The sequence below is a fragment of the Hemicordylus capensis genome, chromosome 7 (assembly GCF_027244095.1).
Source record: "Hemicordylus capensis ecotype Gifberg chromosome 7, rHemCap1.1.pri, whole genome shotgun sequence".
NCBI lineage: Eukaryota > Metazoa > Chordata > Lepidosauria > Squamata > Cordylidae > Hemicordylus > Hemicordylus capensis.
This window is the reverse complement of record NC_069663.1, coordinates 38,054,944-38,078,508: the sequence shown is the minus strand read 5'-3', so window position 1 is coordinate 38,078,508 and position 23,565 is coordinate 38,054,944. Positions and strand designations below refer to the sequence as shown.

Genomic DNA, 23,565 nt, shown 5'->3' with positions numbered 1-23,565 from the left:
CGGGTGGCAGCCATGATTACCATAAAGTTCTGAGGCTTGGAAGGCCAGCAGGAGGAGCACTGTAACTACTGAGGGCTGCCTCTCTGCTGCTTGTATGGTGCATTGTGGGATACTGAAGGACCCAGCTTGGTGTCCCACCTCACCCCCCGCCCAATCTCAGCTATGAGCAGGTTCAAGTCGTCTGGGAGCAGGAAGGTAGGATTCTGCCTATCCTCCAGCTCCCCCCACCCCTGTCTGGTTGAGCAAACCTTTTGTGTGCCAGATTTATAGATGCAGTAAATTCACACAGCCTTACTTGTTGCTGAGAGCAGTGTTGTCGTGCCTTGCTGGGGGCAGGTGTTTCCTGTGTCTGGCAGTGGTAACAGTGTGGGGCCCCATCCTTCCTGAAGCTTTGGTTACATACAGTCAGTGCTGAATGGTTTGGGGTTGTCAGCTGCAGCCAAGTAGAACAGAAACACGAAGGCAGAGAGCAATCTCCGAGCTGCTCTCTAGGCCTACCTCCTGGCCATTGTAATGCTTCCCAGGATTCAAATAAGGCTTTTCCGCGTCTATATGATGCTGACTGGGGCTGCAAGGAGATACGTGGCCACCCTGTGCCAGCGGTTTTGGGGAGAGCACCGGGGCAGGTAAGGGCATCCTCCCTGCCCCTTAAAGGAGCCTCCCGCCTCCGATCCAGCTCAAATGCCGGACTACCGAACTGGTTCGGAGCTCCACAAAAGAAGCACCAAACCAGATCCTGCCCATCCCTCATGTATAGCATTGTCCTGGGATAGCCTTTCCCCTTTCCATCATCACCATCAAATTCTCATTTGCTCATTCTGGCTGATCCCATCTCACTGCAGGCAAAGAGTTCTCTGTCTGGCTGCATGGTGCGTCCCCCTCCCTTGCTTCCAGGATTGTCCAAATTTGCGGCAGAGGCAAGATGTGAACCAGGGGCTTTGTAGCTCATTGCTTACTTTCTTAACTGCTACCCTAGCTAATTCCGATGCTCCAGCAGCTGCCTAGAGACAAAAGCTAGCAAGATCTCTGCCCCATCCTTTAGGGATTCGATCTCTACCAGTGTTCCTTGGAACAGGAATTCCCCGTTGACTACAACTCCCATAATCCCCAGCCACAATGGCCAAAAGCCATTACTACAACTCCCACTGTGCTCTGCCACAGTGGCTGAAGGTCATTGTGGCAGGGGAAGATGGGAGTTGTAGTCCAATATCTGGGGACCCAAGTTTGAGAACGCCTCCCCTAATGGGACGGGGCTGCATCTTGGTGCTAGAGCAGCTGCTTGCATACCAAAAGTCCTGGGTTCAGTCCCTGGCATCTCCAGGTAGGGCTGGGAAATACCCTTGCCTGAAACCTTGGAGAGTTGCTGCCAGTCAGTGCAGGACAGTATGGGCTATGGTCTGACTCGTCGTAAGGCAGCTCCCTAAGTTCCCGTGTCGTTATTCCCGTGTCATTATTCCCGTGTCGTTATTCCCAGGTTCCATGACGGTCATCACAGTGAAGGCGGTGGCGGGCATGCTTGTGGTTTCGATACAAGGGAACTTGCAGCTGGGCTACCCTATTTTTTACATCATGGTGGTTTGCATGGTGGCGACAGCAGCCTTCCAGGCGACGTAAGTGGGTCAGAGTTTCCATCTTTTCCCTCCAGCTGCAACCTGCAATTGAATGTCAATGTAATTGAAATGTAATTAAAATGAATTATACATTAAAAATCGGTCCCAGGGGAAGGCCAGGTGATTGTCTTGCTTGTTATTACTGGCTTTGGCAGAAGGGGGTCCCTTTTAGTTGCTGCTGAACGGCTTCCTGTTCTTCTAAAAGGCTTTTGTGGCCTTTCAAGGGCTCCTTTGAATAGCAACTTAACTACCCTGTTCGTACGGACCAATTTTATACCTCTTTACTGCTCTCTGAGAGCAACCCTGCCGCCACTTACAGTGTTGCCAGGTTCTGCGCGGCAGTGATTAAAACCCAGCAGATGCTGCCCTCCTGTTTGTGCCCAGTGCCCAGCTTTATGGACCAACTCGAGCCTGCCGCCTCAGAGCGCTTCATGGCAGCCCTGCAGTTCTGTAGTCCCACAGCTTCTTGGTTTTTTCTTGTGCCCCAAATTGATAAAACTCTTCCTATGTCTATAGTTGCCATTGTATGATTTTAGGTCTCCACGCTTCACATATAATTTCTTAATGCATTCTCTCTATTATAATTTTTAATGCATTCTTGCTTCTCTTTTATGCCTTTTTAATGAGATTTTTTATGATGCCTTTACCTTTTTTTTTTTTTTTTTTAACTGTTAACTGCAATTCTGAGTCCTAAGGCATTTAGGGTCATCTTGTTTGCGGTCTTAGACAGCTGTAGTTTTATTCTAAATTTTACTTCTACTTTCTGATTCTTACAGCCTTTTTATCTTATAGTCCTTTTTATCCTAAAGGTAAAGTGTGCCGTCGAGTTGGTGTCGACTCCTGGCGCCCACAGAGCCCTGTGATTGTCTTTGGTAGAATACAGGAGGGGTTGACCATTGCCTCCTCCCGTGCAGTGTGAGATGATGCCTTTTAGCATCTTCCTATATTGCTGCTGCCTGATATAGATCTTACCCTTAGTCTGGGAAACATACCAGCAGGGATTCGAACCAGCAACCTCTGGCTTGCTAATCAAGTCATTTCCCCGCTGCGCCATTAGGTGGCACTTACTCTAGCCTTTCATTATGTGCTTGTACTGTGCACCCTTAAGCTTTTAATATCTACTTTTACTTTTAATATGTAATATATATAGTCATCCTTTATACTTTATGGTGGTCTGTGACCATAATAAAGATTGGTTTGATTTGAATAGCGGCTTCCTAAGCTTCCAGTTATGCACTGTAGCATACATACACTATAGTACTGCAGGGATTGCTCTGCTGCAGAGGTTTCTCAAACCTGTGTGCTAGACTCCAACTCCCATCAACCCTTTGGCCATTATGGCTGGGGATGGTGGGAATTTGTACCCCAGCAACATGCAGGGACCCCACTTTCAGACCCTTGGGGCAGGGGACAGAGGGCTGGGACTCTGGCCAAAGGGTCTCAAGTCCCAGTCAGCCACAAAACATATGAGGTGTCCTTGGACCGGTTGCTATCTCTCTGTGCAGCCAGTCTCGACTTGCATTCCATTTATTTATTTTTATCTTTGTATCCTCCTGTTCCTCCAAAGAGCCCCAAGTTCCTCGGCAAGGCTTCTCCTTGCCACGAGCCTGCAAGGTAGGTTAGGCTGAGAGAGAAGTGACTGGCCCAGAGTCACCCAGTGAGGTTCATGTCTGGATGGGGGATTTGAATGCTGGTCTCCCTGATCCTAGTGCCACACTCGAACCAGTCAACCAGGGCTGCTCAACTTGAGCCCTCCTGCAGACGTTGGCCCAGGAGCAGAGTGAGGCCAGCGGCAGCCTGGGTCCAGCCTGCTGCCGCAGCCGCCTTTTAGGCAGGGAGAGCCACTCGGGCCGTGCTGAGAACGTGGCGCTGGCCAGGGATTTTGCTTGCAAATGGGGGCACACGGCCCCGTTCGCAAGCAAAGCTTATGCCCCCTGTGTCCGACGCAGGGGGCGTGGCTGGGGCACAAGTCACAGCCCCTGTGGGGTGACAGCCCGGGTTCTTCAAACCTCTTTGCTCAATGGTGGCTCTGGCCCTGTGTTGGCCTACAACTCCCATAACCCCTGGCTATTGGCCACTGTGGCTGGGGATTATGGGAGTTGTAGTCCAAAAACAGCTGGGGGGTCCTATGTCGCAGGCCTGCAATACATACGTACGTGTGTGTGTGTGTGTGTGTGTGTGTGTGTGTGTGTGCGCGCACGCGTGCACATGTCTTACTGATATTGTCTGGTTGTTGTTTTTTAATTGTAGGTTTTTAACCCAAGCCTCACAGCTGTACGACGCATCCCAGATTGCCAGTGTTGGCTACATCTTATCCACCACGATAGCAATTACTGCAGGTAAAACGTAGTTTTGAAATGTCCTGGGTAGCAGGTAAACCGTCCCTGTGGCTCTAAAACAGGCCTGCTCAACTCTGGGCCCCTAGCTGGTTTTTGGACTACAATGCCCACAATCCCTAGCCACAGTGGCCAATAGCCAGGGATTATGGGAGTTGTAGGCCAACATTTGCAGGAGGGCTGAAGCTGAGCAGCCCTGCCCTAAAAGCAGCAACGATGGCTTCCTCGCCCCATCGGGAGTTCAACAGCCAAGTGAAGTGGCTTTGCAGTCCACAAGGCTACTGGTATCAGCCGTCCTTACCAGGGCCTAGCAAGGCACAGCTGGAGGCAAGAGCTTGAAGAAGGAGCTGTGGGACCAGCAAATGCTGGGGGGTGGGGGGGTGTCATAGGGGAGCTGGGAGCCCCACCCCTTCCTGGAGCTTGGGCTGGCCCTGATCCAAAGCTGGTCCCCTCCCCATTGACAGGGAGCTGATCTAGGGAGGAGAGCTGGTCTTGTGGTATCCTTAAAGAGATCCATCCACCTACACACCTTCAAACCGACAGGCACCGGTTCCATGGGCTGCACCACTTTGGCCTGCAGGTGGGGGAACTGCATTATTTTAATGCACTTCTATGTTAAAAATTCCTTGCAATGGGAAAACGAGCCCACCAGGCAGAGAGCTGAGAAGAGAGGCATTTACTTGCAAGGAACTGTCTGTGTGGTGTGTGTATAAGCAGGAGGAATATTCCTTTTTTTTAAATTAAATTTTTATTTATTTTAACAATAATCATTCACAACACATTAAACAAATATGGACTTCCTGCTCACACCTCCTCGTGAATCACCAACTATATAATTAACCCTTGCTATAATAATAATTCAAAACATAGATTTAAACCTTACAAACACAATTTTGATCTACTCAACCTGCTAATATTACTAAATTTCAAACCCTGTTGTAAAATCAATATTAGGAAAATAGTTCTTTAAATACAATAAGAATGGTTTCCAATCTTCTTTAAAACATTCTAAATTTTGATCTCTTATCAGTACTGTAGGTTTTGCCATCTCCACATATTCCAAAATTTTTATCAGCCAGCAGGAGGAATATTCCAAAGTGGTATCTCCCACCTGCAGATTGAAGTGGTGTGCTCCACTCTGTTACCATCTCCTATTATATGCATAGACCCATCCTGAGTAGCATCCCCATTTTCTATTTATCTAGGACTGAGGGAAGTTTTGTAGGTTAGAGATTGTAACTTTTAGGTGGGCTTAAGATCCTGCATTTCCTCTTGTTAGACATTAACCCCTAGTCTCCAGTGACCTTTGCATTCTTTCTAGCTCTATCATCTTGTGATTGCCCAAAAAATGTCAAAACTTCTAGTCCCTGGAAAAAAAGGTGGGGGGGGGGCTTGAGTTCATGCAAATGGGATTTCAGTGGTTCTTGACCTGCAGTTGAAAGATGATCGCATCTGAAGAAGCAAAACCTTTTCTTCTCTTTTCTGGGTCAGGTGCAACCTTCTACTTGGATTTTACTGGGGAAGATGTGCTCCATATATGTATGTTTGCCTTGGGGTAAGTTCTCGTCTATCACACAGGCCTGTGAAATATACTAAGTGCTTTGGAACTGCTTTTGTAGTCAAATTGGCACCATTCGTACATTCCACTTAGCCAAATCCTTTGTGGTTACCTTAGTCCTACAGAACAAATAAGGTGCTAATTTTGTGCTGATTTGTGCCTTTAAATGGTGAAGTAAACTTTCCAGTTCACACTGCTTCTTCCACGTAGATCTTTCTTTATCTGCTTATAGTAAGACAACAATATTGGGATATTATCTGAACTGTTAAATAAAGGAGGGTTATCTCTAGATATTCTAGCTGAAGATCTAAATGATGATCAGATTTTCTTTCTTCTACTAATCCCTGCAAGGCAACCCCACAACTCCCCCAGTTCTTCTGTAACATCCAAGACTTTAGTAAAGGTAAAGTGTGCCCTCAGGTCGATTTCGCCTCCTGGCACCCACAGAGTCCTGTGGTTTTCTTTAGTAGAGTGCAGGAGGGGTTTACCATTGCCATCTCTCACACAGTATGAGATGATGCCTTTCAGCATCTTCCTATATCGCTGCTGCCCAATATGGTGTTTCTGGGAAACATACCAGTGGGGATTCGAACTGGCAACCTTCAGCTTGTTAGTCAAGCTTTCCCCCAGGTTTTTCTCTCTGTCCCCACAGGATTTAGTTTAAATTACTCTTGTTCAGGTTTCTCATGCTTCTGCCAGACATATTCTCAATCCCCATGAGGTGCAACCCATCTTTCTCCAGTAGTGCTTCCCACAGACATTCTTACCCTTGGACATCCAGGCGGAAGTCCAGAGCCGCCTCCACCCCTTTGGGGCCTCCAAATCCTCTTTAGTCTGTCCTGAGTGGTGTGGTCACCACATTGCTAGGGCATCTGAGCAGAACTATGACCTGCACCAAGCATGGCCTCTGCTTTAGAGACAGAGTGGGGGAAGAAATATGTGGGCTGGGAATATGTTAAGTTGTGTATTGAAGAGTTTCTGCTCATGCATCTTTGCATAAATATACCTGTTTTACATCCTTACGTTCTTGTGAGTTCAGTTGGTGTTTGTGCCCTCAAGAACCCATGTGTTAAAAATACTGCATGTGTCACGGGGTGTGGGGGGGATGATGCTTGACTTGCAGCGGGGGGGAAGTGGGCTCCAAAGGCCTTTAGGCCCAGTCTCCAAAACTACCTAGGTGTACCTCTGGTGCTTCCTTAAAGAAGCCTAGATCATGATCCCAGAAACTAAATCTCCCTCTTCAACACATACTGTAACCAATCATTCATCTGAAGCTGGGTTGGACTTCTTCAGCCCTCCTGGAGACGTTGGGCTTCAACTCCCAATGATCCCCAACTATTGGCCACTCCGGGTGGGGATGATGGGATTTGTAGTCCAGCATCAGCTGGAGGGCCAAGGACGTGCAGCCCTGATCTGAAGTATCCTCTTCCCTCTTGGTATAAGGGGAATTATTTCAATGCAGTCCAGGAACCGCTCTTGTAAAGTGGGATGCTTTCTCTCACATGAATGCATTATCTTGTTAATGCATCTGGGACTGTTTACTGCAGGAGTCCTCAGACTTGGGTCCCCAGCAGTGTCCCCTGTGACAGGGATCCCCAGATGTTGCTGACTACAAGTCCCATAATCCCCAGTTGCTATGGTCAAAGGCCATTGCGGCTGGGGATTATGGGAGTTGTAGTCAGCAGCATCTGGGGATTCCTGATACAGGGAATACTGGTCCCCAGATGTTGTTGGACACCCCCCATCTTCCCCATCCACAGTGGCCAGTGGGGTGATGGGAGTTTTTGTCCCACATCATCTGGGGACCCAACATTGAAAGCGGCTTGTTCACTGTGTTGCTTTGTCTTATGAACTGGGTTAGTCTGTGGGAAAATTTACACCTTTTGAGCATTTTAAAAAAAAGAAGCCTGAGAACAAATGACCTTCAAGTTCTTTCTCTTGCTTTTGACCACTTCCTTTCCTCCTCCTCCTCCTCCTCACTTCACAAAACCATTTTTCCCCCTTCCCCTTTTTTCCCCCAGGTGCCTCATTGCATTTTTAGGAGTCTTCTTGATCACTAGAAACAAGAGGAAATCTATCCTTTTCGAACCTTACATCTCCATGGATACGATGCCAGGTAGTCCTAAGAACCCACCCTTTTAACGGGCTAGTTGAAATCAAAACACTTTGTATAAACAGCCGCCACCAGAAGTCAGTGGCGGAGATCCTGACCAAGGAAGCCCTTGGTGCAACAAACAAGGTTGCACTCCTGCATAGTCACAGACCTGCGCTGACGATGGAGATTTTCAGAATTGCGCATTAGTGCAAAAGTCCCCTTTTTAAAAATACATTCAGCGTGTCACTGGCTGTGCAGGTGTGGCACTACTGTTACTTTTCAGCAAAGGTTTCCGAAGCAGTTTACATAGAAAAATAATTAACTGTCAATGAGACAAATTTGACTCATAGCAAGTCAGACTATTGGTCCATCAAGCTCAGGATTGTCTGCCCAGACTGGCAGCGGCTTCTCCAAAGTTTCAGGCAGGATTCTCTCCCAGCCCTACCTGGAGATGCTGCCAGGGAAGGAACCTGGGACCTTCTCCTTGCAAAACATAACACAGGAAGCTGCCTTATACCGAGTCAGACTCGGCATGGTGTAGTGGCTAGAGTGCCGGACTAGGACTGGGGAGACCCGAGTTCAAATCCCCATTCAGCCATGAGACTAGCTGGGTGACTCTGGGCTAGTCACTTCTCTCTCAGCCTAACCTACTTCACAGGGTTGTTGTGAGGAGAAACTAACACTGCTCTGGGCTCCTTGGAGGAAGAGCGGGATAGAAAATGTATAATAAAAATATTTAAAAATATATAGGCTGTTCCCAGTAAAGTTGCTTTTTGTAATTGGCTGATGGTGATTTCTTTAGGGGCCACAGAAATCACCATCAGCCAAATACAAACAGGAACTTTACTGAGAACAGCCTATATTCTGCGACGATATCTATAATAACAGCAACAACATTGATGATAAAATGCAGCCATCCCAGGTCCTTGGGAAGGACTCGATGTCTGGATAAAACAAACCAGTCAATAACACCTGTCCAACTGTGTAAACAATAATAATAATAAAAATAATAATAATAGTGGTCCATCTAGCTCACTATTTTCTTCACTTACTGGCAGCAGCTCTCCCAGGTTCCAGGCAGGAGTCTTTCCCAGCCCTACCTGGAGATGCTGCCAGGGATTGAACCGGGGACCTTCTGCATGCAAAGCAGATGCTCTACTGAGCTGTGACCCCATCCTTAAAGGTGGCATACATGAGTGTCCCATCCAGGCATTTACCTCACCAAGACCGGCTTCACTTCAGCCCATTGGCTGTATTGTGCCCCTAGATCAGGGGTGGACAAATTTGGCTCCCAGCTGTTATTGAACTGCAGCTCACATAATCCTCAGCTACGGTGCTGGGGAAGATGGGAGCTGTAGTTCAACAACAGCTAGAGGGCCAGGTTTTCCCACCCCTGCCCTAGAGCCGGGAGGGGGAGCAGACCATCTGCCCTAGAGTTTGCCCACCCATGCCCTCTCCAGGAACTGGACTGTCTGTGGGTTGTCTGAAATCCCACCCTATATAAGGCAGCTTCATATAGAGATGAGGAAGAATCTGCTTCTTCTATTTCTTCCCCCACCACTCAACTACTGAATCGGGTCTCTGTGTTCTCCCTGTTCTTAGGCATGCAGAATTTGCACGACAATGGCACTGCTGTTCAGCCAGACCTCAAGACTTCCTTTTCCTATGGCGCTCTGGAGAATAACGATGCCATCGCCGAGATCTACACACCTGCTACGCTACCGATAGTTCAGGAGGAACACGGTTCGAAAGGAACATCAGCCCCTCCGTATCGGGTCATGGAGCACAGCAAAAGAGAGTGAATACTCTTTCAAGGGACTGGTACACAATGCCTCTGGATGCATGGTCTCTTTATTTATTTATATATATCTCTATCTCACTCACTCTTAGATCTTCTGCAACAAAAGGTCAGCCTAGGTATGGTTTAAGTATCAAATCCTAACTTCAAAGTCTGAGTCTTGGCAATCAAGAATTCCCCTCTGTTTATGCAAAAGCATTCCTTGCTATATTTCAGTACAAATCAAATCTTTATTGTTTCGGTCAATCGACCAGCAAAACACAAAGTACAAATATCTCAATACAGTCATCGCCAACCGCGGGTTTCCCAATCGCAGTTTTAAGTATCCGCGACTGGGAAATTGTGGCAGGTCTTGCGAACTGCAACCCGAGTATCTGCAGTCTAGTGAGAATTTTTGACAATCGGTGGGGGGGTGCAATTTGGGGGCTCAGGGGATGATTTTGGGGGGGGGTGATTTTTGGTTTTCCCCTTCACTCCTCTTACTGACTCAAGGCGATTTGGAGGGATTCCCCCCCCCCTTTATCTGTATTTTGTGTTCCTTTCATGACCATGGTTCCCCAAACCCTCTCTTTGCCATTGATTTCAATGGCTTGCCAACCGCGAGATTTTCCCAGAATGGAACCCTCACAGTTGACCAAGGATGACTGTAGTAACAGGATGTGAATGGCTACATCAGGTGAACTGAAGAGGGTCATGTGCAGTGTTCCCTGCAACATGGATTCCCAGATGTTGACTACAACTCCTATAATCCCCAGCCAAAGGCCATTGCAAATGGGGGCCATGGGAGTCGTAGTCAACAACATATGGGAATCCCTGTTACAGGGAAGACTGGTGACGTGGTAGTTATAACATTGCTGACCAAACTCTCCAAGAGCGGATTTAGACTGTTGTACTGGGGCCGGTTCCCACACAGCCCCAGTGCATAGACAGCATAAGTCAGGGTGCAATCAAAGCCTTGAGTTCTCCTCCTTGCCCAGAACTTGTGAATGTAAATTCCTGTGCAAGTAAACTCACTTCTACAGTCCACCTACTGCTTTTCTAGCAGGAGGAGAAAACCTTGCAGGCCACTGAAGTTTGAAGATCTCAGACCAAGCCTCTCTTGTTCATGTTCTCCTCTCCAAACTTTCCCCTGGCTTTCACATACATCTCCTAAAAATACATTGGCTCAGATCTAGACTACTGAAAATGGGTATAGAAGGTGGGGCTGTGCATCTGCTTCAGCAACCTTCTGCACTCAGGCTGTGCCCAGTGAGAAGGGCAAATTTCCCCTAAGATTGCCTTGCAACTGGTAGAAATATGTCCCTGAGGGTTGTGTGGCCACCGGGGACATACTTCTCTGTTGCAGTGAATGTCGTCCATCGCTCCTCCCACTGTAACTGCTCTCTGACATACAAAAATATGTCCCTGAGGGCTACATGCCCATTGCATGCTGGGCAACTCAAAACTAGTTCCAGTCCTCCAAAGTGGGTGTGCAGCTCACATTACCTCCCATGACCTCATTGCTGCCACCGCCCCCCCCCAAAGCATGGTTGGTTGATTCCTCAATGTTTCTAAAGGCCCAGATTGAACTCCCAGGTGTGACACAGCAAATGCTGTATTAAAATGAAGTGGACTCTAGGAGATTACATTTGGCATTCTCAGGTTAATGTTTGTTCGCTTTCTGTGGCTGCAGTGATTTTTAAAAAAGGAAGATTAGGACAATTCACCACTTGGATATAGTATGCTGTGTATGTGTAGAAGGCAAGAAATGCTATTGCATTCCCCAAATGTTTTGTCTTCCAGTTCTCCACCCCACCCCCCCGAAGATTGCTTTTCTCAGTTTTTTGGATACATCTTCGATGCTCGGCTGTTTGCCCAGGTTAAAATTTTGCCTAATGCATACATTTTGTCAAGATAACCATTGAAGTGAGGTCCTATGCAAGGTGATCATCTGAGGCATGTGTGACTGGAGGATCCATCACTTTGGAGCTGGCAAGCTGTGTGAATTGGGCTCATGTTGCACTCAGATTGATTTGAGATTGCCAGAATATAGGTGCATTAGGGCAGGGGTTCTCAAAACCTGGGTGTCCAGATGCTCCTGGACTACAACTCCCATCATCCCTAGCCACAGTGGTCTTTGTGGCTGGGGATAGTGAGAGTTGTAGTCCAGCAGCATCTGGGGACCCAAATTTGAGAGTGCCTGCATGATGGGGCTAGAACATCTGGATTTCCCAAGCTCACAAATATTAAACCAGACCTGCGCAACTTCATCCGTGGTTGGACTACAACTCCCAGCATCCCCAGCCACATGGATGATGGGAGTTGTAGTCCAGCATCTGCAGGAGGGCAGAATAAGATGTACAGCCCTAGATTAAACTTTTCCTTTTCGTGTCTGCCTGATGTTTGCACTTAAATTATTCTTGCTTTTCTCATACATACATGCTGTACACAGCAATACCATGATGGCTCCTCCTCCTTGTATATGTCTAATTAAGGCCTGGTCTGCACATACGGCAGGCTAAAGTTGTAGAATGGACTCATTTCAGATGGCGGATGGGAGATTACTTCTTGGATTCTCCCCGCGACAGGGAGCAGGCTGGGACAGAACCTGTTCTCTCTGCTTGTTTGCAGTGATTATTTTTATGAGACAGCATTCAAAAATAGCTCCCTAATCTGCAGTCCATTCTTCCACTTAAATCGGCTGTGTATGTAGACCAGGCCAATCTGATACTTCCACTCATGAATTAAAAAGTTACTTGTTCCCTTAGACTGGCATCCTGATTTATTTATTTTTAACCCTCCTGGGGCCCTCGGTAATAAACAGCTTTGGGTCCAGCTCTTTGGCAGAATTAAAATATAGATATATATGAAAAAGCCTATTTCAAGGTTGCTTCCTGGGTTATGAAGATAGCAAGACTCCATCGATCCAATCCAGAGAAAGTTGGTTGTGCTGAAGTTCAGTTGAAATCCATGGGTCCATTTAATCGCAACCCTTATCAGTTGTAGAGTAGTGAAAATGAGTGGGGGTAGGTGGGGTGCATGTGTGCACACATATATGCATGACTAGACCACCACCTCTTCCAAGGAATTTGTGAACATAGGAAGCTGCCATATACTGAGTCAGACCATTGAGCTATCTAGCTCAGTATTGTCTTCACAGACCAGCAGCGGCTTCTCCAAGGTTGCAGGCAGGAATCTCTCTCAGCCCTGTCCTGGAGATGCTGCCAGGGAGGGAACTGGGAACCTTCTGCTCTTCCCAGAGCAGCTTCACCCCCTGAGGGGAATATCTTGCAGTGCTCACACATGTAGTCTCCCATTCATATGCAACCAAGGCGGACCCTGTGTAGCTAAGGGGACAAGTCACACTTGCTACCACAAGACCTGGAAGCTCTGCAAACTTGGCAATACTTGTTCTAGTCGGAGATGAACCCTTCAGAGTCCCTCTCTGTCCTTCCGTCTGCCTTCTCCTCGGGTGCACATGTGAGAAGCTACACCTGTGTTCATTACCTGAATGGGAATGTGGCATCCCAAAGGGATGGAGAGCTGAGCCTGTGGTAGCTAGCATGAATTATCTTGCTAAGCAGAATTTGCCTTGCTTTTCACTTAGATGGGTGACTTACGTGTGAGCAGTAAGATGAACATCATCCCTTAGGGCAGGGATTCTCAACGTGTGGGTCCCCAGATGTAATTGGACTTCAACTCCCATAATTCCCAGCCAAAGGCCACTGGGGCTGAGGATTATGGGAGTTGAAGTCCAATAACATCTGGGGACCCACACGTTGAGAAACCCTGCCTTAGGGGATGAGGACGTGGCTCAGTGTGGAAGAGCATCTGCTTTGCATGTAAAAGGTCCCAGGTTCAGTCCCTGGCAACATCTCCGGGTAGGGCTGGGTGAGACTCCTGTCTGGAACCTTGGAGAGCCGCTGCCAGTCAGTGTAGACAGTCCTGAGCTAGATGGGTCAATGATCTGACTCAGTACAAGGCAGCTTCCTATGTGTGTTTCTGTGCCAGGGATTCCCAAGCAATTTATTTGGGAATTAAAAATTAATTCCAAAATAAATTGAGGCTGGGGGTGATGGGGAGTTGTCGTCCTACACCATCTGGAGGGGTTTGGGAACAGGTTGGGAACCCCACTGTCCTATACTATTTTCAATTGCAGAAGTAGCTGTTGTCAATGTAGGCTATGAACCAGTTGACTAACTCCCCTGTTGCCTGGATTCTTCACCAGCTGCTACTTTTGAGGTCTGGTCTACTACATGGGGTATTCTTAATGCAGGCGTGTAGTCTGGAAGGCAAGCCTGTGTGATGGAACGGGGCTTATTCTGTGCTTTCCTGGGATCTACCCGCAGTAGAGAGATTGCTCTGATCCCAAGTCTAGGAGCATGCCACTCCATCTGTTGTCTAGACCTGTGTTGCGTGGACTCTGGCTGTACAGTACCTGTAAGTCCCACGCCGGACAGTTCTAGGTTGCTGAAGCCTTGTCTAAGCCTAGTCAGTGGCTTAGATCAGTCTTCAACTGTTGGCAGCCTACCTTGAAGGTGTGGTGTGCTCCTAGAGTTGGGATCAGATAAATCTCTCTACTGAGGGTAGATCCCAGGAAAGGATAGAATATAACAGCTGTTTCATCACAACCTAAATGTCTGGAATGTGGGGCCAGAACCAAAGGCAAGGTGAACACTCTTCTGGATTCCAGCAGTTTCACGAACGCTGGTTTTCCGAACCAGATTTGCCTTTTTAGGCTTTTGATACTATCACCTCTTAGACACACAAGGGCTGTTCATACGATCATAATTAGGCCTCCTACCCTAACTCGGGAGCTGAGTGCATTCCCGTCTGTCAGTTAAAGCCAAGGTTGGAGGCTCTCTCCTTGCTCATGGGCTAAGAAGCAGCTGATAGGAGGACTCCCTCCTATCTCATGGCTGAATGAAGTCGGAGGGAAAGTTCTCTAACCCAGCTGTTGCTTAGCAGATGAGCACAGAGGGTACCTCTGACCTTGGTTTTAACTCTTGCACAATTGGCAAATGGGTGCTCGCACAGCTCCAGAATTAGGGTGGGAGGCAGGGTTCCCTCTAAGGCATGCGCATGTGCATGCGCTCACAAGCTTTTTGATGTCCGCTCAGTTAATTTTAGATCCCGCTCAGGTTGAATCAGGAAGGCCCCACTCTGAATGCACACGTGTACACATTGCCTTGATACTGCCACCCAAAAGAAAACTCATTCCACACAGAAATGGAAAAAAATAGAGGGCCCACTGGCGGGAGGCCTTCTCCTACCCTAGTTATGATCATGTGAACTCCCCTACAATCAGCTTGAAAATAATTATCTTTCAAAGGCTTGTAAGAATGGCTAGCTTTTCAGCCTCTGCACTATTGCTTTAAGCTCTCAATTGCTCTTGGTGGAGAGAGAAGAAAGTCCGGTGTTTACCTGTGGCATCCTTTTGCATTCAAGGGTCTCTCTTCCCTTTGCCATGATGCATTGTGCACTTCTGACAAAATGTCACTCTTGTTAGACCAATACTGTGGAGACAAAAGCTTATTGGATAGCTTGCGGGTGCTGAGCTGACACCACTGGCAAAGCTTCTTCTGTTCATTTGTGAACTTTGCAATGTGCTTTGCTCATTAACGGGCTACATGGCAGAGGAGATGAGGGGGTGTGAGAGAGGAATCAGCCTTTTTAATCTCTCTGCTGCCTTTTGATTATTAATGCAGGAGGTTGTTTTCTGATTATGAGCATGCTGCAGGCCTCTAGGCTGTAGAGCCACAAAATGGCATCTATTTTGTTTGGTTTTTCAGCTGCCTGACCCAACAACCATATGCTGTACCTGCAGTTATTTGTCCCTTTCTCCATTTGGGGTTAAACTCCAGGAAATTTAAAACCAATAAACAGTTCTTTTTAACACAGTGCATAATTAATCCATGGAATTCTCTGCCATGGGGTGTTGTGATGGCCATCAGCTTAGATGGCTTTACAGGGGGCTTAGACAAATTCATGGAGGACCAGTCTATCGGTGGCTACTAATCCTGATGGCTATGGGCCGCCTCCATGTTTAGAGTCAGGGTGCCTCCAAATACCAGTTGCAGAGGAGCAGCTGCAGGAAAGGAAGCATGTCTTCATCTCCTGGTTGTGTGGCTTCCCAAGACGACTGGTAAGCCACTGTGTGAAACGGGGTGATGGACTAGATATGTCTGATCCAGCAAGGCTGCTCTTACATTCCTAATATGGCCCTCTGTGTTAACTGATTGCACTTTTTGTTGGTTATTTGATGGTTTCATAAGTGGTATTTATAAAATAGGAACGACTCTGTTGAGTTTTGCACCTTCTTGGTATGAATTTGGAGCAGGGAGGCTCCCTTAAAATGCCGTTTTTCCTGCTTTGGGCTTATGATGCTCCAGCTCTCTGCCTTTGGGCCTAAACCCAGACAGGATGCGAGAGAGGAATAGAGCTGGGAAAGATCCGTGTCTGAAGTCATGGAGAGCTGCTGCCTGTTTGTACAGATAATACTGAACTAGGTAGATCAAGAGTCAGACTCTGTATAAGAGGAGAGGAGAGCTGGTCTTGTGGTAGCAAGCATAACTTGTCCCCTTAGCTAAGCAGGGTCTGCCCTGGTTGCATATGAATGGGAGACTAGAAGTGTGAGCACTGTGAGATATTCCCCTTAGGCGATGGAGCCGCTCTGGGAAGAGCATCTAGGTTCCAAGTTCCCTCCCTGGCTTCTCCAAGACAGGGCTGAGAGAGATTCCTGCCTGCAACCTTGGAGAAGCCGCTGCAAGTCTGTGAAGACAATACTGAGCGAGATGGACCAATGGTCTGACTCAGCATATGGCAGCTTCCTATGTTCCTAAAACAGCTTCCTGCATCCGTGGACTCCTCTAGTCCAACAACACTGTTCTGATCAAAAGTCTGTGTGCCACCCACAGCTTATTTTAAAGCAAGCAGTCACTGATCCTCTGCGTCATGCCATTTGGGTGCCTACCGTGTGTGTTCGTTCTTGGGGCAAATGAAATAACAGGTTTGAAAGCAAGCCTGGTTGGTATCTGTTTCTGAGGTGGTCCTTGAAAGGAATAGCACTTCATTAGACGGTGAAACATGTCACAGATTTCCCCAGAATGCCTATCTTAGAGTTGGAAAATAACTTCATGGCAGGGGATTTTCCTAACAGATCATCAAGGAAATAAATGCTCTTCAGTACTTGAGAGTTGGAGGGGATTTCCTACAGCTCTTCCATTACACTTTCCTCTTAAAATTTGAAGACTTAACTCTTTCGATAAGTCGAGTGCAGCTTTCCACAGGGCAAAGAAACACCTCTTTTGTCCTGGAGGCTTTTCATGCAGTGTGGGGTTATTTCAGTGCTCCAGGACACTTAACTGTGTTGGAGTTAAGCAAACACCTCTAACATTATAGTAACATTGGAAATCCACATAGGAATGTATTGTGAGACACACACCTTGACCACTACTTTTGTAGAAGGTGTGTGTGAATGTGAGAACGAACACAAACTCTGTGTACCCTTGGGACTAATGGGGGAGAGGACATCCTCTGAAGGGCCTCCATTTTTTCAGGCCTGGGGTTCCCAAATGAGCCAAACACAGGAGCTGTGTCGCAGTCTAGAGACACCATCTCTATTCTGAGCAGCATGGCAGTGCGGGCGCCCATTTCCTTCGCCTTGGCTTGTGTGCTGTCTCTTCTTGGTCCCCACACTTCTGCTCTCCTGCCACCATTGTCTGAAGGAAAGAGGGAACCCTAACACAGATCCAGTGTTCTCAAGTCTGATAATTATAATGGAGATTTGTAGAGAGGATGGTGGCTGATATGCAGCAAAAGGATGCATTGGTGCAGTGAGAGGAGAGATGAACAGCTCTTCCAGACTAACTGTGCTGGGGAAGCAGCCATTTTTGACTCTCTCTCCCCTTGCCTAGGAAGCCAACCCAAAATTATGTCCCCAAAGACTGTGCAGACTTCGGGGACATATTTTGGGATGGCATAGAGGGCTTCCTAGGCAAGAAGAGGATGCCAAAAATGGCTGCTATCTCACTTCACTGATGCAGACAGGTGGCAAGTTCTGTTAAGTGGCTGTCTCTCGCTGCACCAATGCATCCTTGCTTTGCATGTTGGCCATTGCTTTTTCCTGATCATCAGGTTTCTTTACAGTAATACCCATTTACTCTGTAGCATGCTAGTAGGACTGCTGATCAGAGCCAAAGCTTCTCTGAATCGTTCCAAGACTATCTAAGCCTTCTCTAGGGAAACAGCAGACAACTCTGAATCGATTTCTATTTTCAGGATGATGGTTTCATTGTATAGCTCTGTACAATTAATTGTACATGTCCAATATTGGCTGACTGTACTGTCTGAATGTTTTCACAATGGTACGTTTAAATAAACTGAGCTTTATGATACACCTAAATAAGGACAATGGTGTGTATTGTTCATATAGGTGCTGGGTAGGCAGTACATGGAAAAGTGGAGCTATGACAGAGCTGGCAGTCTGGTGAGTTTCAACCCATTTGTATGGATTGCATGGGATGCAGAACTGATACTGACTTTTTTTTTTTACACATTTTATATCCCGCTCTTCCTCCAAGGAGCCCAGAGCGGTGTACTACATACTTGAGTTTCTCTTTCACAACAACCCTGTGAAGTAGGTTAGGCTGAGAGAGAAGTGACTGGCCCAGAGTCACCCAGCAAGTCTCATGGCTGAATGGGGATTTGAACTCGGGTCTCCCCGGACCTAGTCCAGCACTCTAACCACTACACCATGCTGGCTCTGTTAATGACTTTGCATTGGTTCCTTTTGGGGGTTAATTTGTGGGTGAGGAAAAAGAACTATGAAAACATGCTCCCAAACTGTGCTTCGGCTAGGATTGACCTGCATGTTATAAATTGGAGTTCTGCTCAGGGCGGTTTACATCAAAATAAAAACAATTTAAAAAACTAAATCAATTAAACAGTTGAAATCATTATATTTTATTTTAATAAAAATTAAATATTTATTTATTTATTTGCTTCATAACTCTAATATGGAGGAAGGGGACAATTGCAGGAGTGGGAGGGGCTGCTTAACCCCACTGTCACCACCATTGGCACCTGCCTGTTCCACCCTCTTTGCAAAAATCCTCCCAGACTGTAAGCCCTGGTGGAAGGAAAAATGGCCTCAAAGAGGCATTTATAGCAGCTAATCTGTGGAAAGGATAAGGCATTCCCTCCTCCTACCTGCTTCTTCAATACTAAGGTAAAGTGTGTCATCAAGTCGATTTTGACTCCTGGCGCCCACAGAGCCCTGTGGTTGTCTTTGGTAGAATACAGGAGGGGTTTACCATTGCCTCCTTCTGCGCAGTATGAGATGATGCCTTTCAGCATCTTCCTATATCGCTGCTGCCCGATAAAGGTGTTTCCAGCGGGGATTCAAACCGACAACCTTCTTGTTAGTCAAGCATTTCCCCGCTACACCACTTAAGGTGACTTCTGTGAATATTTATATACTGCTTTTCAACAACAGTGCTCAAAGTGGTTTACACAAATTAATTAAACAGGATGTTTTCCTGTTTGCAAGGAGCTCACAATCTGAAAGGGAACATAAGGTGGTCAGCAGCAGCAGACACCTGAGGGAAGCAGTGCTGGGGTTGGAGAGGGACTGTTGCACCCTTGCTAAGATAAGCGAGTCAACACTTTCAAAAGGGCCTCTTTGCCCATTTACAGATGTTGCTCCTGTATTTGCATTTGTGATACAGGAGCCAGCTGGGGTGGCCAGTACCACCTGCAGGGATGAATGCTCATTGTGATTTTTTTGACAAGGTCTGCATCCCTAGAGATGGAAAATACGAGGTGATAGCATTGAAGTGCTTTCAAAACGTGTTCTCATGCTTTTATTGTCCTAACCATCGGGCCTGCAACAGCCACATTTGCAATCATGTTTTAAAAGATACAAAGTTTTTAAAAACACAAACTACAATAAACTTGTGTGGATGTCAGAGGAATGAACACGAAATTTAAATTGGCAGGAATGTTCTCCAAGGATTACTCCAAGGAGAGTGTACAACAATTTGTTCATTATGACCCTGACCCTAAACCTTTCTTCTGTGCAAAAATGACTGCACTTTCTCTCTATAGGGTAGGGATACTGAGACCAGTGCTCTTTAACTTGTTAATAAATGCTCTAGAAGTTGGGGTAACCAGCAAAGTGGCTAAACTTGCAGAGGAGATGACAGCAACAACAACAACCTTTTCCACAAAAGTTTCCAAAGTGGTTTCTATAGAGAAATAAATAAATAAGATGGATCCCTGTCTCCGAAGGGCTCACATTCTAAAAAGAAACATAAGATAGACACCAGCAAGTCACTGGAGGTACTGTGATGGGGGTGGATAGGGCCAGTTACTCTCCCCCTGCTAAATAAAGAGAATCACCATGTTAAAAACATTCCTCTTTGCCCAGTTAGCAGGGGGCAAACAAACTATTTTGTTTTTTATTTTGTTCTAGTTTATTTAGGGACACTAAACTATTTAGGGTAGTGAAATCCAAAACAGATTGTGAGGAGCTCCAAAAGGATCTCCCCAAACTGGGTGAGTGGGCAACAAATGCGGTGCAATGTAAGGAAGTGTGAAGTGATGCATTTTCGGGCAAAAAACCTCCAACTTCACATATACACTGATGGGGTCTGAGCTGTTGGTGACTGACCAGGAGAGGGATCTTAGGGTCGTGGTGGACAGCTCATTGAAAGTCTCAACTCAGTGCACGGCAGCTGTGAAAATGGCAAATTTCATGCTAGGGATCGTTAGGAAGGGGATTGAAAATAAAAATGCTAATATTATATTGCCCTTATACAAAGCTACGGTGCGGCCACATTTGGAGTACTGTGCACAGTTCTGGTCACTGTATCTTAACAAAGACAGTTTAGAACTGGAAAAGGTGCAGAAGAGGGCAACCAAGATGATCAGGGGCCTGGAGCACCTTCTTTATGAGGCTCTTTAGTTTGAAAAAGAGGCGACTATGAGGAGATATGATAGAGGTGTATAAGATTATGCATGGAGTAGAAAGAATGGACAGAGTAATTTTTCTCCCTCTCTCATAACACTAGAATTAGGGGTCATCCCATAAAATTGAAGGCTGAGAAATTTAGGACTGACCAAAGGAAGTCCTTTTTCACACAGCGTGTAATTAATCTATGGAATTCTCTGCCATGGGATGTGGTGGTGGCCACTAGCTTGGATAACTTTAAAAGAGGCTTAGACAAATTCATAGAGGAAAGGTCTAGCAGTAGCTGCTAGTCTGGTAGCTATAGGCCAGCCTCAGAGGTAAGATGCCTCTAAATACCAGTTGCAGGGGGGCGACAGCAAAGAGAGAGCATCCCTTCACCTCTTGCTTTGTGCTTCTCAGAGGCATCTGATGGGCCACTGTAGGAAACAGGATGCTGAACTGGATGCGCCTTGGGCCTGATCCATCAGCGCTGTTCTTATGGTCTATGTTCTTATGATAAAGAAGGGGTGATAACAGATAGAAAGCTGTAATTGTGAGAGTGCTCCCATCTATTTTCCATCTCTCAGGGATTAGATGTTGCCGAAAATAACTACGAGCGTTTTCCCCCTGAAGTGATACCAATAGCCAAAAATTTGAGCCTAGCTCATGGATTATCATCTCTGCAAATTCAGGTTTGGAAACACACTGCTAATTAATGTGGTGTTTTGCTCTCTGAAGTGAAATAAAATATAATTTTATTTATAATGCAAACATCACTCCAGCAGAAAACAAACATACAAGCTGTAATTTGGGACATTTACAAAAATAAGAAAATGATATCATGATGGCTGAGCTTAAAGGTCCTTAAAATTAAAGACTATATAATGTTCACCTTTTTAGTCTCCAAAATCATATACTCTTTGAAGGCTTACAATTAATACATTTATAAAGTGGGGATGAGCAGAGACTTGGAATGCAGCCAGTGAAACTTGTTAAGTCCTTGCCAATATAATTAACGCTGGCCATATGGATTTTTCAGGGAAGTAAACAAACTATCCTCAAGAACATTTTTTTTTCATTAAATTGTTTTTGGGCACGGACTTGCCATTCAGTTTATTTTTTTAAAAAAAGCTGTGGAAGCCATCTGCCTGCCGCTTGATTTAGGGGGCACTTGATTAATGGTAGTTGCAAGCTGGATATATATGGAAAAATACTGAAAGTAAAGGAGAAGTTGATGATTGCACATTTTGAACAAGTTCACATCTGTGTTTTTGGCAAACATGCTACTCCACCAAGAACAGTGTGAAGCTTGGAACCTGCTTATGTTATCTTAAATGGCTTCATTCAATAAAAGGGGTACTGATTCTCAAACCTTTGTTTCACTTTTTAGCCACTATTAACTAATAGACATCTATGAGGAGAAAATAAGTGATGTCTTGCATGATCTTCTTAATTTGCAGGCCCAGTGTGGGAATCCACCGATCACTTATAGCCAGAATATGTGCATTTAGTGCATCTCCAAGGAATGCTAGAATTCTTCATTCCACATAGTTATGGCAACCTTAGTAGGTTTGCCACCTGCTCCCTGTTTCAAGGAATTGTTCATTATTTAGGATTAAAATGTGTTCCTCTTCAAGTAAATAAGGAACACAGTTGGTTTCTTTTTATGGCCTTGAGGCCACTGACTGCAGTGGACAGCACATACACAATCACAAGAGGGTGGCTTCACATTGCAGGCCTCTAGAAAGTTTCAGCACCATACCGACCACGCACATGCCTTCCGCGCATGCGTGGAGGCCATATGCGTGCAGGCCATATGCGTGCTGGTGCCGCTGCTGTGCATGGACTGCTGGGGAGAGCACCGCCACAGCCAGAAGACGCATGGAGCGGCTGTCACCCAGGTCAGCACCTGCTGTACTCATGTTTAAAGCTGCCACTCGCCGCCGCACTCAAACCACCCAACTGGTTCATGGTTCGCCTGAACCAGAACAAACTGGTTCACCAAACCATAAACCGGTTTGTATTTGAACCACTGCATGAACCAAGGTTCATGCACATCCCTAAATATAATGCTTTGAAATTTCAATGCTGTGTATGTGACAGACTTTTCCAATTCATAAGATGGAGTGTGCATGATGTGCGTGATTTTTACGGTAATTGTGTGTGGTCTTACAATGTTTTCCTTGTTTTGAAACACTTCAGGTGGCAATCCTAAACCTTAGAAGCAGCCTTTTGAAGTTTATCTTTGCTTTCCATGTAAAGTGGATTATATCCTCAACAAGAACAGTGCCTTATCTTTTTCTTATGATCTGTATTTGGATACCAATGAATGGTATTTGGACACTGCCCCTGGATTATGGTTTCCAGTGCTGGGTGCTGCATTTGAAGAAGGATGCAAGCAAATGGCAATAGGTTTGAAGGATGGCAATCAAGGTTCCTTCAGCAGAAGCCCACCTTGTGTCTCAGCCTCCGTGTCCCGTGCCATGCCAAAGGCCATTTCCAGCAACCCTTGCAAATAGGACCATATTGCCAGTGTGTGGGTTGCACTGTGTGGGGTGGGGATCTGGCAGAAAAGCGGCCACTCACTGGACTTTGGCTGCACTGCTTCACACAGCCCACATTCTCAACAAAGCATTGTGGTTGTCTGAGTGTTTACTCCACAGGTTAAGTATCAGATGTGTGAACAAGATTAAGGCTAGCTAGTCACAAAGCCCATTCCACTGTGAGGATGGGACTCTGTTCTCATGGAGACCACTTCCAAAGGACTGGCATACATCTGTTGCGGCAAAGACAAGGAATCTTCTTTAAAACCAAGCTTCATGGTGGTAGAAGCTTTTGAGGACAAGAGCCTGTTGTGTCAGGTACCTGGTCAGATAATGCCAGAGCTGGAAGGGACCTTCGAGGTGGTTTGTCCAACCCCCTGCCCAGGGCAGACACCTCCTATGGCATCCCTGGCAGCAGGTGGCCTCCAGCAGCTGTTTGAAAACCTGCAGGCCAACACTTTATTATTCTGAATTAACTTAATCTTTCTGTCCAAGTCGGCTCTAGCCCAGGAAAAACGCACGCCCCAATCAGGAGCAGAAGAAAACCATGGTCTCTCTCTTCTCTTAGACGTTAAGACGTCTTTGCCTATTTTCCACGTTGGAAAAGGGTAACGCTGACGTGTTTTGGCCAACCCCTTGAGAAGCAGAGCAGCCAGCCCCCTTCCATGCTGCTGCTCTCCTCTCTTGAGGCGAAA

General features: G+C 46.4%; 1 protein-coding gene across 7 annotated transcripts in view; it reads left to right on the top strand.

Annotated features, from left to right (window-relative positions):
* The window catches only part of NIPAL3 (NIPA like domain containing 3), a 35,634-nt gene extending 23,491 nt beyond the window's left edge, over positions 1-12,143 (top strand). For all 7 annotated transcript variants that reach the window (XM_053268512.1, XM_053268508.1, XM_053268509.1 and 4 more), the window contains 5 exons: positions 1,475-1,610; positions 3,861-3,949; positions 5,438-5,501; positions 7,526-7,620; positions 9,202-12,143. In XM_053268512.1, the coding sequence (XP_053124487.1) occupies positions 1,475-1,610; positions 3,861-3,949; positions 5,438-5,501; positions 7,526-7,620; positions 9,202-9,401 (584 nt within the window). In that variant the 3' untranslated portion in view covers positions 9,402-12,143. The remainder of the gene's footprint in view (positions 1-1,474; positions 1,611-3,860; positions 3,950-5,437; positions 5,502-7,525; positions 7,621-9,201) is intronic.
* The last annotated feature ends 11,422 nt before the right edge of the window (positions 12,144-23,565 follow it).